Source organism: Microtus oregoni, unplaced genomic scaffold (assembly GCF_018167655.1).
Source record: "Microtus oregoni isolate MIOR12 unplaced genomic scaffold, Mior012 000009F_ref0000495, whole genome shotgun sequence".
NCBI lineage: Eukaryota > Metazoa > Chordata > Mammalia > Rodentia > Cricetidae > Microtus > Microtus oregoni.
The window spans coordinates 13715935-13731488 of NW_024543068.1; the positions used below are offsets into that span (position 1 = coordinate 13715935).

Here is a 15554-nt window from a genome sequence, read left to right on the forward strand (position 1 = left end):
CTACCTCTCAAGTACTGGGACTACAGACCTCCGCCACCATCTCTGGCTTATGCGGCACTGGAGATTGTACCCAGGGTTTTGCGCATGTTAGGCAAACACTCCACCAACTGGGCTGCATCCGCAGCCCTGGGCACTCCACTTGTAACCCTCCCCAGCCAGTACAAACATCCTAGATAGAGGAACGACCCACCAAAATCCTCTGCCCTGGTTATCTTGTGCATGCTCGGGTATTGGAAAACTATGAGTCAATGAAGTCTTTGGCTGTGGGTGGAGGATGAGGACCCAGTGAGACTCCAGAGTCTACCCATCAGTAAAGATGAGAAGGGGGTACCCTCTCACCATAGTTGGGTTGACCCACACAGCCTTCCCCCAGGGGACCAGCTGCAGAAGCCACATTGTCATAGCAACAGCCAAACTGGGAGCCACGACAATCACTGGGTTCGCCCTCGTGGGCCTGGGGTTGGTGGTGGATCTCAGGGACCTGAAGAGGAAGCCAGAGGTAGGGAAATTAGGAATAAATCTTGTTTTCAGTGGGGGGCTTAGGCTGTCCAGAGGAAGTATGGCAGGAAAAGGAAAGAGACACAGCTGAGTCAGAGGTAGAGAGCCCCACCCAGGGGAGATTAGAGGCCACCCCTGAAGCCCCACTCTTTGAAAGGACAGTTAGGTTACCAGGTCCGTAGGGTTCTCCCTTTCCCAAGGCTGAAGCTGCAAAGATCCCAGTAGCCCTGAGCTGTGTTCCTGCCCCCGGAACCACTTACCTTGGAAGCCACTGCCCTGGACCCTGGCCTGTTCCCAGTATTGTCACTGCCGTGAGACCTGGTGCAGCCAGCCTGCTGGGGCCCCTCAGCTGCAGACACCCCATCCGGGCAGCATCCATACCTAGAGAGTAGTACACAGCCCGCTCACTGCCCAGCCCAGCCCAGCCCTGCTCTGCTCTCCCGTGGATCGTGGGGCCTAAACTCCCAGGGCGGAAGGGACTCTGAGGCCACTTACTTAGGAAGCTGTCTGGGGAGAGCCTGTTCCTATGCACAGTGATACCGTTTTCCGTGCCCCAAGCTCTGCTCAGTCCCACTGCCACCCAACAGCTGCCAGGGTGCATGGTGCACCTCCTATCCCAAAACCAGAAAGCGGAATGCATCTAAGCTCGTACAAATGTCAGGTTCCCAGAAGTTCCCGAAAAGATAAAAAAAAAAAAATTGATCTTCCGTCAATTAGAGTTTCTGAAGCAAGAGGAGGGGGGAGAAGTCTCCCTCACAACCTCCTCCAGCAGCAGTCATTGCTCCTGACTCTCAGAAGAGGAAGCCAAGAGCCATGAAGTCACTGGCCTCAAGTCACCCAGCAAACAGCTGGAAGTCACGGGCCTCAAATCCCAGACCTGTAGCAGCGCAGTCCCTCAGGGGGCCTGCACAGGGGAGGTCTCAGAAGAATGGAGCAGACATTTGGCAGGATGGGGTGACTCAGCCCCTCCCTCCAGGACTGAAGGAGTGTGTTGGTAGAAGACTTGAGATGTGGCCAGCTTCACACTGAGCTCCTGAGCTTGGCATGGACCCGAGAGCTGGACTCACCTTCCAGGTCTGCTCCAGGCCTCAAGCTATTTCTCCACACGCTGGCCACATTAGAAGCCCATCAAGAGGAAGAGAACCCACACATCCACCCAAAATGGCACAGTCAGGGTACTTCAGGAATTTCTAGCTGGGCAAACCTGCCCTGAGCAGGCATGTTGGCCCTGCCTAGCGTTGCCCAGTACCCCCCCCGCCCCGATTCTCTTGTCTGCTGAGGAAGAATAACTGCCCCAACCCACCTGCTCTGAAGACACAAGGCCCCAGCCAGGGGACAGCCTTGCCACTGCGGCCCAAGAGATGGTGTGTGGCCATCGGGACAGCATCCATGGGGGCTGTGTCTGCAGTCACGGGGACCTGAGCTTGGCCTCAGGGGTGAGCGGTGTGGAGGGTGCTGCAGAGAGGGGACATGGCCTGCAGCTGACTGGTGGGGGTCTGGGCCTTCCCTGGGGTTACTCTGGGCCCTGGGTCGCTCCTGGGCAGTCCATCGCTGGTCTCTCGCATCTAATCAGAAGGGGGAAAAGACCACTGTGGGTCACCCACATTGCTCCTGCCCTCATCCCAAGTCCACCACCTTCCTAGGTCCCCACTCCCTCTAGACCACTGCCAGGCCACCTGGGGGCAGGACCCAGCTTCTCACCTGAGACTGGGGACACTTGAGGGCCTAAAGGCATCCTGGGGTCTGAGGGGCGGGTCCGTGAGTCCTGTATGCTAGGGACCTCTGTAGGGGACCAAGTAATGGGTGTGAAGGGCAGAACCAGAGAAAAGCAACACCAGAGATAAAAGTCCCAACCCCTGAAAACAACACCCAGCAGAGACTTTGTAAGTCACAAAAATCCCCCTGCCTCAGCCTCTCAGGTACAGGGATTCCAGGTAGGCAGCAAAACGCCTGGTTCAAAGACTTCTTTCAGCTTTTCTACGTGTCTGAATTTTTTTTATCTTGTCCAGCTTTGCTGTCCTGTTAGACCAGATGACTTGGGGGCCACAGCAGGTGAGCTGGTAGGACACTTGCCCAGCATAAGCCAGGCCCAGGGTTTGAGCCCCAGCGCCCCCCCAAAAGAGAAAAAAATGGGTTTTCATGATTTTTAGTAGTTGATAGTCTTTTCTAATCGTAAAATGTCAGAGAAATTGGGGTTTTTATGAAGAGGAAAGCAAACTGGCAGGGTACCCCCAAAACAGCGCTTCTTGGTGGGGTGGGGCTTTCCTGCTCTTCCGCAATAGGCAGTTTGCGGGAATAACTGACACAGGTGACTAAGAATGCAAAGGTGAGGGCAGAGTCCCAGCACCCACAAAACGGCATCTCTGAGAGTTCCAGAACAACAAGGCTACATAGTGAGAGTCGGCCTTAGATTAAGATATAACTGTGGGGAGGCTAAAAAGATCGCTGAGCAGTTAAGAGCATTAGCTGCTCTTCCAGAGGATGTGGGTTCGAGTCCCAGCACCCAAATGGTGGCTCATAACCATATGTAACTCCAGTTCCAGGGGATCCAGTGCCTGCTGGCCTCTGTAGGTTCCATGTGTCCACAAGGTGCATGGCTGAACATGGAAGCAACATTACCATATGCATAAAATTAAATTTTAAATAGAATTTTTTAAAATTAATTTTTAAAAGCTATGTCTAGGTCTAGTGTGGTGGTGCACACCTGTACCCCAACACTTGGGAGATAGAGACAGACTGATCAGGAGTTCAAAGTCATCCTTAGCTACACAATGAATTTGAGGCCAGCCTAGGCTGCATTACACCCTGTCTCAATAACCAATAATGATAATAAAACATCACTCTGTTCCTTTTTTCCAGTGCCCAGGGCATCATACACTGCCCTTTTTAACTCATGCCTTCTGCCTCCTGGGGTTCTTGAATCTCTTCTGTACTTCACACTGCCCCCCCTCCCAGTGTTGGCCAAATTTGCCTCTCCCTACCTTCAGAATCATGAAAAGCCCAGTGCCACCCCCAGCCCTCCTCCTCAAGGGCTCCCTTATGCTCAGACACGGCGCCTCATGACAGCCACAGACTGGACAGTCACCCTTTCTGCCCTTGTCCAGGAGAGGGGAGCCACACGTTTCCAGGGCCATACTGGAGTCACCACGCTGGCTGGCGCTCTGAGCCAAGCCTGCTCCCTCGAGACCCTGCCACACAGCTACATCGGAGTCCTGTTGTCCCCACCTGGAGGTGCCCTTATCTCAAGAGTCCCCACTTCAGAGACAAACCTACTTTTCTCAGTAGAGGCTGCCTGCCCTCCCTCCCTCTCCCTCCCTCCGCCATGATCCCCCCTACTTCTCTCCCCGCCCCCCTCCACACACACACCAAGCCCTCCCCTCTCAGTCTCCATGCCTGAGAAGCTATCTTCCCCAGAGGAAAGGGAGTGAAGGGGTGGAGGAGAGAGCATGCCTTCTCTTTTCATTCAGCCATGCAGCAATGGGGTACAGGTTTGTACTCCGTACACCAGGGCAGAGTATAGAGAAGGCCTGTGGGAAGCTAAGAGCTAGCAAGTATGAGAAGCCATATTGGACCATGCAGGACAATAAAACTAATGCAAAGGTGGCACATAAAACACGCCGGGTAAACTGAGGCTCATGGGGCTCTGTAGATGGATTTGGCAACTGCAAAGGTAGAAGTGGCCAGAGATGTGGGAAAACAGCCAGGGAAAAGCACCAGAGAGGAGGTGCACACTAAACAGGCAGCCAGCGGGGAAGGGGATGCACCACCCCCCCTGCCTTGCCCTCACCCGGCGGAAGATGGCAGGGCTGTCTGTTGCAGGGCTCCACCTCTGCAGGCTTGGACGACTGCAGGTCCCTACAGTGACCGGGCGGCCCAATGGTGCAGGTGACGCGTCGCCTCCGAGTTCCCAAACCACAGCTTTTTGAGCACTGAGGACCCAGGGTGAGAGCAGAGAGAGAGACCCTGAAGCCCATGAACACCCTTGAAGAAGTGGGGGGCCGTGCTCTGCACAGGCATCTGTGTGGAACCTTCCGGCGCCCCAGGAATCAGGGCCGGACAGCAGGCATCAGGAGAGGCACACACTTACTAGACTCCACACGCCCACGTGCCAGGCCTGGCCACGGAGTACAGGACAGGCCTCTTGCACACAGGGCTCGGTGGGGGGTGGCTGGTCCTTCAAGGAGCATGCTGAGGCATGGACCAGAGACTCCTTGGCGTCCCGGCAGGTGACACTCCTCTTCCTGATGCCAGTTCCACAGGTAACAGAACACTGTAGGGACAGGCTATCAGCAGGAAGGTTCCCGGGCAGCTGGAGCCCTACCAGCCTGGCTTAGAAGGCAGATGGCGCTCTGCTGTCTTTCTCTCACTCAAAAGCCCAGAGAGGCTGAGTCACTGCTCTGAAATCACACAGGCTGGGAGTATCATTTTATTTTTATTTATGTGTATATACGTGTGTCTCCCTGTGTGTGTGCCCCTTGTGTGTGGGTGCCTGTGAGACCAGAGAGGGAGTCAGATCCCCTGGAGCTGGAGTTAGAAGCAGTTGTGAAAAACCTGACACAGGGTGCCGGGATCAAAGTCAGGTCCTTCTAGAAGAGCAGAAAGTGTTCTTAACGGCTGAGCTGTCTCCACAGCCTCCATGCCCCATATTTGGGTGCATGAGGCAATGCTTCCCTCACCCCCAAACACATCCAGCTCTGTCTTCCAGTCAAGACAAACCCTTTCCCACCCAGCCCTGGGATGCTAAAGAGAGGAGAACGCTGGACCAGAGTCTCCAAGTTGCGTCTCATCCCAGCTTTGGCTACATCTTCTTCCAAGACGAGCAGCAAGGTCCCTTCGCCTCTGAGGACCTATGTAAGCTTCCTCCCACATGGATGACAAGCCTTTCAGCCCAGGCCTGCTGCTACCCAGGCCCGAGACACAGCTCCTAGTCCTCGGCAAGGCCTCACCTCTCCCCAGGGCTCCACACTCCAGGTTGCACAGCGCTGCAGGTTACAAGCCTGTGTGGCAGGGGGCTTCCCAGGTAGACCAGCACACTGGATCTCCTCCGCAGCTTCCTGGCCTCCAGCCCCATCTGAGGAGATGCAGTAGACAGGGCGAGACTGGAATCCACCCCCACAGGAGACTGAGCAGGGTGTCCACGGTCCTACCTTCCAGCTGACAGGAAATGGAAACAGGTAAGCCTGGGGCAGGAGCATGCAGCTCCCCAGCATGAAGCGCACTGGGGGCCCACCGCACCCCTCCCAAGAACTCTGTGGAGAAACCACCAGCCAGGCCCTCCTAGGCATCCCCTAAAGGGTCTGTCTAACAGACAGCCTGGCTGCTGCCCCTCGGCTTTCGTATCTGTGCCCCAACTCTTCCTTTTCTCCTCCTCACTGGGTCCTGGCATCCCAGTCAGATTCCATCCCTTGCCGTCCTGTGTGGGGGCATCTCCAGAACGGCTTTGCTCCTTGTATGTGGAGAAGCCCTGCCTGGCTGGGGGTACAAGGGCCAAAGGAAAGGGAAGCCCCAAACACACCATGCAAAGGCAAGCCCACCACCGTCTCACCAGGCCAGGAGAATGAGGGTACCAACACCAGCCCTCCAGGAACCCCCTGACCCACGGATTACCTGTTCCTACACACATGCTGGGCCCCAGAATGGCGCCATGCTCCCGGCCGGTGCAGGAAAGAGATCCTTCGTGCACGAACAAAGGCGTTTGCCAAAGTCTACTGGCCCTTTGGCCAAATTTCTGCCTCACCCCTAGCCATCTGTGTGAGGCCCCTGTTGCCTCAGATAGGGACCCTCTGGCACTGTCCCCAGTCCTGCTGCTCCCAGCCTACGCATTCTGCTTCTGTGAGGAGACCCAGGAATGGAGAGAACGCTATTGGGCCTCATGCTCAGGGACAGCTGTCGCCTGGTGTGAAGAGCGCCCCCTACCCACTCTTCGACCCTATGCCTAAAACAGTTTAGGAGCGCCCCTCCCTCCCACCCAGGTTCTTGGGCTCCACCATAGGTGGAAGGGGCTGACAAGGCCTCACCGCTTGGTCTTTGGGCAAGGATGAGGATTACAGGAACGTCGGTGGGCTGGCCGTGGCTGGTGTTGGCACACGTGGTCCGGGTAGGCCTCGTTGTCAATGGTACAGAACACCAGGCGAGACTGGTGACCTGTCGGGGGGGCAGAGCCACACAGAGGTGCAGGTAGACCAGTACTCTCCAGAAGAACTCTCCAGTCGGACACCCTTCGGGACTAGACCCATAGCTAGCCCTGGGTAAGTCCCACGCGTCCTTTTGTGGCAGGTACCACCATCATAACCAACTTACAGAGGAATACAAAGGAGGGTCAGAGAGCCTTAGGGGCGAGTGAGAGAACTTGGTCAGGAGCCTCAGCGGGCAGTTCCCTCCTAGGAGAGTTCCCTTATCCTGGCAAAGGTTGCAGCCCTTCATGGGGACGGCTAACCTAACTGCCCCCTCCCCCAGGCCCTCCTGTTTACCTCCTCCGCACTCAGCGCTGCAATCGCTCCAGGATCCGTGGCTCCAGCTGAAGCCTTGGTTGAGGTCCCTCAACGGCAGGTAGTACTCATAGTGCACGCCAGGGTTGGGTTCCTGGCTGAGGAGCTGCAGAGAGACTTCGCTCAAGCTCAAGTCCCCGGGCCCGGTCCTCGGTAGCCAGGGCAGCCCCCCTGGGCAGGGTCACCACCTCCCTCTGCGCCTCACTCACCTCGATGATCAGGGGCTCTGAGGTGGGGCCCCGTGCCCGGAGCCGCTCAGGGGCCAGGTCCCCCTCCATGCCCCTTTCATACTCCAGGACTGTGCTGGCCACTGGCAGAGCCTGGGCTGCCTCAATGGTCCAGTGCCCGTTGAGGTAGTACTCTCCATGGACGCTCTTCACGGCTGTGGAGACCCCGCTTGTCAGGGGACATGGGACAGCCAGTCACCTCTGAGCCCCAGCCTGCCCCGTTCCAAACCATCTCTCACCCAGGAAATTTCTGCTGGCTGCAGCTTCCTCGATGCGAATACTGGTGGCCCCAGCAGGAATGATGAAGATTTGGTTGTAGCCTGATTGGGACAAGAGTCAGGTGAGGGGTGCTGGTTTGTTCCTGGTGGAACTTCTTGGAGACAGTGCTTTTGGCAGAGGAATTAGCTTTACACAGGTCGTGGCGGGGTGGGGGTGGGTGAGACTCTAGACACCTGACGCCTTTAGGGGGAAACAGAGACAGCATGGGGGCAAGGACAGGTGGGGAGGGCTGAGAGTGAGTATCCAGTATCAGCAGTGTGAGATTAGACTGCACAGGTGGGCAGGAGTCCCAGCCCAGGAGAGGTACAGCCAAGGTGAGGGAGGGGCACAGCTGCTGCCTTGCAGACACAGGACCTGAGTCAGACTCGCTGAGCGCCATGAGATCCCTTGGCCTCAGCCTTGGTCAGAGAAGGTGACAGGCGAGCCAAGGCAGGCCACAGACCCCTTCAGAGCCCCTGTGTGATCCCACCTCTGCTGAGGTCATCGGCGTCAAAGGTTCCTGTGACCGGGTAGCAGGTGGAGCCATCACCTCCACACTGCAGACACTTGTCCTCCTGCTTGGTCGAGTCTAACTTGTGATCGCAGCCAACAACCTTCAGGGAGGGAAAGGGGAATGAGGGCAAGATGAGAGAGGAGAGACATGGATGGACAGCTCAGGCCTATCCCGACTCCTGCTAATCACTCCCAGTCTTCCTCTGGAGGCCAAGTCTTTCCCGGTTTGGATGAAACACCATAAATGTGGGTTTGGGCACGCCCGGAGGGTTGTTTCCCTCCTTCCTCAGAGAACAGTTCAGGTGAGCCCAGGCTAGCAGGCCAGGGAGCTGGGGCCCTGGTAGCTGACAGGCTGCTATGCGAGAGGCTTGGAGCTGCCATCTTGTGGCAGGTTCATGGGAAGAGCCTGCATGAGCCTGAAGCTGACTCAGGAGAAAGCAAGAGAGAGAGACATGGCCTACAGCTGTCCCTTCACATTTGGATGGGTTTGGTTGAGGACAGCCTTTAGCCATCTAGAGTTTCTCTCATGAGGTTAGTGTTCTCTGGGGCAAAGTTGAGGTGGTCAGGGGACATCTGTAATGACCGCATTGCATTCTGGGAGCTAGTGGCTCAAGAAGCCACCAAAGCTTCTGACAGCCACTTGGTCCTGCTGGGGCTGGAAGACACAGGGCATAACAATCCCCAGCCAGTTTGGAGGCCGGGCAGGGGCATAACTCACTCGGCAGATGCCATCCACACAGACGTCCCGCTTGCCGGGCTCGCAGGGTGTCCCGTCCACCACGGCCTCCCTGTGCTTGTAGTAGAAGTTCTCCCCCTTGGGAATGCAGTTCAGTTCACACTTGTTTGGGGCTAGGTAGGTGAGAGGAGAAGGCTGACATCATCCTGACCCAGAAGTGTGGCTTCCCATTGGCTCACATAGTTGAACACCTGGTCCCTAGCTAGTAGCGCTGTTTAGGGGAGTCTTCCAGGAAGAGCGTTGCCGGGGGGCGGGGAGAGGGGTGTAGGCTTCAAAAGCTCAGAGCCTTGCCCACTTCCGGTTTGAGTTCTCAGTCAGATTCCCACTCCAGCCCCAGTTATTATGGGCTTGCTGTCTGGAGTCATAAGCCCAAATGAACTCCTTCTGCGAGCTACCCCTCAGGGTGTTTAGCACAGCAACCACAAAGTAAGTAACATCCAAATATCTGTTGAGGGCTGGGTGGACAAGAGGGGAAGCCGAGCTCCTAGCACATGGCCTTGTAAGAATCCCCCAGGGAGGTGTGGGCAGCAGCCAAAAGTACACTCTTGCCAGGAGAGGGGTTTACAGCAACCCCCCAAACAGCGCAGAATCCCACCCCTCTCCCAGGGAGAAGGGATATTCTCGCAAACCTATTTGCATCTTGGAGATCAATCAAGTCAAGCAGCAACCTCTACAAAGCTCCATTCTTTATATTATTGCTTTGTTTTGCTTTTTTCGAGACAGAGTTCCTCTGTGGAACAACCCTGGCTGTCCAAGAACTCACTCTGTAGACCAGGCTAGCCTCTAACTCAGAGATCCGCCTACCTCTGCCTCCTGAGTTCTGGGATTAAAGGCGTGCGCCACCACCTGGCAATTTTGTTGCTTTGAGGTGAAGTCTCTACACAAGGATAGCCTTAAGGAATGGGCACAGTGGTGCACACCTTTAGTCCCAGCAAGCGATCTCTGAGTTGGAAGCCAGCTTGATCTGTATAGTGAGTTCCAGGACAGACAGAACTACTTAGGGAGACTCTGCTCCCCCTTCCAAAATAAATCCCAAACCAATATGGCCTTAAACTCCCTGTATGTCTCAATGACCTCAGAGAGCCCCAAAGTGCTAACAAGATCATCATCCTGTCTACAAGACAGCCAACCCTATAATCTTTTAAGATTAAAAAAATAAAGATTAGGGGCTGGAGAGGTGGCTCAGAGGTTAAGAGCACTGACTGCTCTTCTAGAGGTCCTGAGTTCAATTCCCAGAAACCACATGGTGGTTCACAACCATCTGTAATGAGATCTGGCGCCCTCTAGTGGCATTTAGGGATAGATGTAGGCAGAATACTGTATACATAATTTAAATAAATCTTTAAAAAAAATAAAGATTAACTATTTGTTTACATGTGTGCATTCATGTACATATGAATGCAGGTGCCACGGAGGCCAGAAGTGGGCATGGGATCCCTCAGGACTGGAGTTACAGGTGATTGTGAGTCACCTGACATCGGTGCTGGGAACCAAACTCGGGTCCTTGGTAGGTCAAGAGCAAGTGCTCTGAACAACTGACCCATCTTTCCACCCCCCATATCATCATCATCACTGTGCATGAGTGTGTGTGTGTGTGTGTGAGTGTGTGTGTGTCACAGGTGAGGGTAGGAGGCTAGGAGAGGGTATCAGATTCCCTGGAACTGGAATTATAGATGGTTATATGCTGCCTGACATGGGTGAGGGAATCGAACTTGTGTTCTCTGGGAGAGTGGCTACTGCTCTTTGTAACTGCTGAGCTATTTCTCCAGTCCCATGTGAAGGTTATTTTTAACATATATCTCAGGAGTACTGCATGCCAAAGGGTCCCGGGGGGGGGGGTCACTTCTCTGACCATGGTGACACCAGGGCCACAGAGGGGACAGAGTTCAGTGCTGGACATCAGTGTGCAGAGTCTCTAGGGATCATTCGCAGAAAAAAAACAATGCCCCAGACTTTTCCTGAGGCTTGATTTTTTTTTTTATGTTTAGTTTATTTTTAGGCAAGGCATCACCAAGTAGACCAAGTTGGCTTCAAACTCCTGGAATTCAACACGTAGCCCAAGCTAGCCTTAAACTCCTGACGCAGGTGTGTGCCACCACACTTGAAATTTGGTTGTGCTAGGTCCTTGCACACGCTAGAAACCCATTCGGCCATGGAGTGAAACCCTAGCTCCTAAGACATCTTTTGGCTATTCCAAAATGATTCAGATTCATACACAGTGGTGTTATTTTCCTGAAACCCACCGAGCATTTCCCCAGACTACATGGGGTCTGGGTAGATGGGTACCAAGTTCTTTCCTGACTTTGGCAGTCATGGCCCCAAGCAGCGCCACGCCTCCATGCGGCCCCTCACTCCACACCTCTGTGGGAACAAAGGGGAAGCTTCATAACTGAACAAAGCTAGGCCGGAGACAGACACACCAAAGCTTCAAATCTGAAAACGCATATGGAGGAGAGAAAAGGCCCGAAAGAACTCACACCACGCTCATTACTGGGTTAACACGGGTGCACTAAGGACCAGGTCATTGTCCAAGTGGCAAGGAGTCTTTGAGGGGCTATAACTTTCGGTGTGCTGCTCGGGAGGCAGGGGTGGAGCCAGAAGAGCAGGGTAGCACACTTACCAGCATAGTAGGGCAGCCACCGGTAGCGCCGGCCCTCGAAGTCCGTGCCATCGAACTCTGCGCATTGCTCAGCCCGGAAGTCCCGCATGCCGTCTGGGCAGCTCTGCATGAGAACGTGGGTGCCAACGTGGGCAACAGGGAAGCTGCCATCCTGCCCTATCCACCCTCCATGTCCTGGAGCCCTGGTGTCCTGCGCCTCTATCCCATTCACCGTCCCAGGAGGAGCTACCAGCTCTCCCCCTCGGTGCCTGGCGGGTTCCCAGAACAGGATAGGATGAGGCTTGGAGGCAGGACCATGGGGAGTTGGGCGGGGCCGTGGGGAGCAGGGCCCACGCAGGCTTTACCTCGGTGTGGCAGGTGCGGTGGCTGCGCGCCGGGCCCACGCAGCTGGCGCCTCCATCTCTCCTATAGGGCAAGAGCACCAGGAAGACCCCAATGTCCCCACCCATCCCTGGGCCCTCTGCGGGGTCCCCAGATGGGCAAGGCTGGATCAAAACCCGAGGCAAGCTGAGGAGGGGTGGGGTGGAACCATGTTTGTACTGTTCTTAAACTGACTGTTCCTACCCTTGATCTGACTCCTGGCCACAAGGCCCTTGACCCGCACATACTACATCCCCACTTGTGGGTTCAGTCTGCGACTTAATAATACTATACCAGGATATTTGGAGTTTTAGTTATTTTTGTTTATTTTCTGAGACAAAGTGCCAGGTTGACTCTGTTGCAAAGGATGACCTTGTTCATCCTGCCTCTACCTTCCTAGAGCTAAGATTACTGTGGCCCACCACACTTGGCAGGTTCTCAGGAAACAGTTCACAAACCCACCAGTAGGAGGCGCCTCATTACCTTTCCTTCGAACCCGACCACCTTCCTGCAAAGCCCATCTAAATTCTCCTAAATTCTAAAATCACTTGCCCGGGGAGGGTCCTCTGCACTTGACAAAGCAGCCAAGGGCAAAGAAATCACAGCAACTAGGAACTGTGGGCTGACCACTGGTGGGGACATGGACAGCCAGCCCTAACCTGAGTTTTTGCCTGCCTAGAACGGAGCAGCTCTAACCCAGTCAGTAGAGTGCGCAGAAACGGGACTAATCATTTACACAGGTCCCGCAAAGGCTAAAGAGACTTAATATGGAGCCAGGCATCCGTGGCCTGCAGGTGAGCTAAGAATAGGATAATGGGCTGTGAGGTATTGCCAGCTGCCTTTGGTTCTGTAAAACCTGCTTGCGGCTACGAAAAGGGGATGAAATGGGCTTTTTGTTACTCTATAGCGGGGAACAGCTGAGGGGAGTAAAAAACGCTGTTCCTGCACAGCTGTGGGTTCCATGGACAGCTGGAACGCGCACCTTTCTGATGTCCGCCTTAAAACCTCTCACGGTAATCCCCCTTCCACATGGCAAGCTGTATCGGCTCAATGGATGTTGCCCTTCTGCCATCGGTATGAATAAATTCATCTAATCTAAATTCTAGTTGAGTCTAAATCTCTGGTTACTCCCAGTGGATTCGAAAGCCACAGCACGTCAACTCTACAAATGAAGCCCCACCCAACCCCACCCCTAAATGCGCCAGGCGCCACAGGGAGGAAGGAGACGCGGCCCAGCTCCTCTCAGTCTAGGCTGAGTGTTGGAATCCGAGGTGACTACACAGGAAATATCGGTTTTCCTATACACATCATCACTCTTCCACCATGAATCTGTCACACAAACGGCCCTGACGTCAGGCTCCCCACCCAGCAGCCTGCCATTCCTCACTTGCCCTCCTTTAAGGGGCAGGCAGGTTGTACACGTCCCCTCCCTACCTCTGGGAGTAACAGGGGCGCTCCCGGAAGCTGATGCCTCCTCCACAGGTCCGGCTGCAGGGGCTCCACTCGCCCCAGACGCCCCAGACGTCACTCTGCTGCCTCACATTCCGAGCCTGTGAAAGACACGGGCTGTGCCTCACCATCCCCCCCCCCCCCCCCCGCAGGCACACGCACTTGGGACCCAGAACCCTGCAGAGATAGATGCTCCCCGATTGGTTCAAAGCACCTGGGGGCCTCCAGTACTGCCTGTTCAGGACACAGAAACGCCACCGGGTACTCCAAAATGTTCATTGCAAACTTAAGATGCTGTCCGAAGGAGTGCAAGAGCCAGCCTAGGTGTGACTGGGCTCAGTCAGCTGGGAAGAGCCTGCAGTTCCGGGGGCCCTGGGGGAGGGGCCCTGCAGCCAGTGCAGGCTTTTGTGGGTCATTTCTAATGTGGAAGAAAGGACCCTGAAGAAAAGGGGGAAGGAACCTAGGATGAGGGTACCTCGATGTCTTGTTTTGGGCGCTCGCTACTCAGCTGTGGTCTACTCATCTAGCAAGACAACCACGCATTCTTGGTGTCTACCAGGCACGGCGGCCGGGAGAGCGTGGCCTGGGGGCGTGGCCGGGAAGAGGCTGTCTCCTCTGACAATGCTATGCTTGGCAAGGGCAGAGCTTGGGTTGGTGTCCCTTAAACGGAGCCTGTGGATCAGCAGATCCATCCTTTTCAAGAGAGACCCATATGGGACGGGAAAGATCTCGGCAGGTCCTCAGGCAGGTGGGCCTCTCTGTCTGTTCAGAGAGTGTAACCAAGACAGGACAGATCGTCAGTCTACTCCCCTGGAGAAGAGCCACCCCAAGTCTGTTGTACCACTTCTGCTCCGAATGTGAGCTCACTTCCAGAAACTTCTATAGTTCTGGCCCATTAAACTAGAACCTAGTGTGGGCTGGGTAGCGGGGGAATTACGGTATTTGGGGTAATCTGTGGCAGAGACTCCCAAGGGTACCCCATTATTATTTCCCCCAGCCCTTATAAGAGAACCTGAAAACTTGCCTTCTTGCACAATGCTCAATACTCAGCCGGGCGGTGGTGGTGCACACCTTTAATCCCAGCACTTTGGGAGGCAGAGGCAGGCGGATCTCTGTGAGTTCGAGACCAACCTGGTCTACAAGAGCTAGTTCCAGGACAGGCTCCAAAACCAGAGAAACCCTGTCTCGAAAAACCAAAAAAAAAAAAAAAAAAAAAAAAACCCACAATGCTCAATACTCTTAGTTTCCCGTAGCTTACCAACTCCAGCCCTGAGATCCTAAGGTCTCATCGACGGCCCACAAACACAAGTGCTGGGCAGCAGTCTCTAGTACTCCGAGAAAAGACAGGGCAAATGGGCGTGTCTTCCTGGTCCTCCAGCAAGCCTTTCTGCCGGAAAAGCTGCTGTAATGGCTAGGGTAGGAACAGCCCTTTAGACTGGCCTATTTCTTCAGAATGAAGGTTTCAAACAAAGTGAGGATTTTGTGAAATGAAACAGCCCTGAACTTCTGACCCGAGTGTTTATGCGAGAGGGAGAGAGTTAGACCTAATCTGCCTTGATGAGATTACACAATGGAAATTCATTATGGATGTGACACCCGCAGCCAGCATGCCATGGACAGGGGGTACACACATTCTCTCATCTAATCCTCACAGCCTACTGGCTCCCAAGGAAAGCCACGCCGAGGACCAAGCCGAAACACTCCGTGCTTCATCCTAGGACTGTGTCCCTACCTGAGACACTGGATCCTAAGGAGCTAGACAAGGGTGCAGAGAGGCGCCGTAAGCATGTCCCGTGTGCTGAAACGCGGGTTTATTTTGAGGTGTCACCATAAGTCGTCTTAGAAAATAGAACTCCCATTGTTCAGAAAGAGGCCAAGTGTGAACATAGAAAAACAAGCCCTTTCCCAACGTGGGGCCTTCTGGTTAGCCAGTCTGAGGTGAGCAGGGATGTTTGCTCAAGCCTAACATCAAATATCTCATTACTCTTTTTATAGCCCACAATTCAAAAGCAGAGCAAACCGCACTGAACTCGCTAACCACACATAGAGCGAAGCGCAGGCCAGCCAGACCAAAGGTCTTGCTTCTCATTGTAAATCATCCACTCCTCCAGTTCCAGCCAGAACAGAACCTCCAGGCTTTCCAAACCAGTGAACCAAAATGCTCAGGTATTCTGGCAACAACATGTAAACTGGTTTTATTCGGCTTGAGTTTCTGTTTTGAAGGGGAGAGCTCCTTATTGTGTGGTCGGTGTTGGGTTAACATTCCATGCTGTGGCCCCTGTGAACCTCAAAGCTGTGCTGCCGTGTGCTTGTTTGTTTGTTTTTTTGTTTTCAAGACAGGGTTTCTCTGTAGCTTTGGTACCTGTCCTGGAACTAGCTCTTGTAGACCAGGCTGGCCTCAAATT

At 54.5% G+C, this 15554-nt stretch overlaps 1 protein-coding gene across 5 annotated transcripts in view; it reads right to left on the reverse strand.

Moving 5' to 3' along the window:
- Positions 1 to 15554, reverse strand: part of Papln (papilin, proteoglycan like sulfated glycoprotein) — a 38644-nt gene that overhangs the window by 18515 nt on the left and 4575 nt on the right. For 3 of the 5 annotated variants that reach the window (XM_041657961.1, XM_041657957.1, XM_041657959.1), the window contains exons 3-19: positions 13135 to 13250; positions 11685 to 11745; positions 11341 to 11443; positions 8703 to 8833; positions 7962 to 8085; positions 7453 to 7533; positions 7196 to 7368; positions 6969 to 7092; positions 6516 to 6642; positions 6106 to 6171; positions 5445 to 5652; positions 4586 to 4768; positions 4286 to 4427; positions 2200 to 2280; positions 1802 to 2063; positions 759 to 879; positions 340 to 481 (exon numbers count right to left, since the gene is read on the reverse strand). In XM_041657961.1, the coding sequence (XP_041513895.1) occupies positions 340 to 481; positions 759 to 879; positions 1802 to 2063; positions 2200 to 2280; positions 4286 to 4427; positions 4586 to 4768; positions 5445 to 5652; positions 6106 to 6171; positions 6516 to 6642; positions 6969 to 7092; positions 7196 to 7368; positions 7453 to 7533; positions 7962 to 8085; positions 8703 to 8833; positions 11341 to 11443; positions 11685 to 11745; positions 13135 to 13250 (2245 nt within the window). Of the gene's footprint in view, positions 1 to 339; positions 482 to 758; positions 880 to 1801; positions 2064 to 2199; positions 2281 to 4285; positions 4428 to 4585; positions 4769 to 5444; positions 5653 to 6105; positions 6172 to 6515; positions 6643 to 6968; positions 7093 to 7195; positions 7369 to 7452; positions 7534 to 7961; positions 8086 to 8702; positions 8834 to 11340; positions 11444 to 11684; positions 11746 to 13134; positions 13251 to 14881; positions 14935 to 15554 lie in introns of those variants that run through there. The other 2 variants (XM_041657962.1, XM_041657958.1) reach the window with 2 other exon arrangements.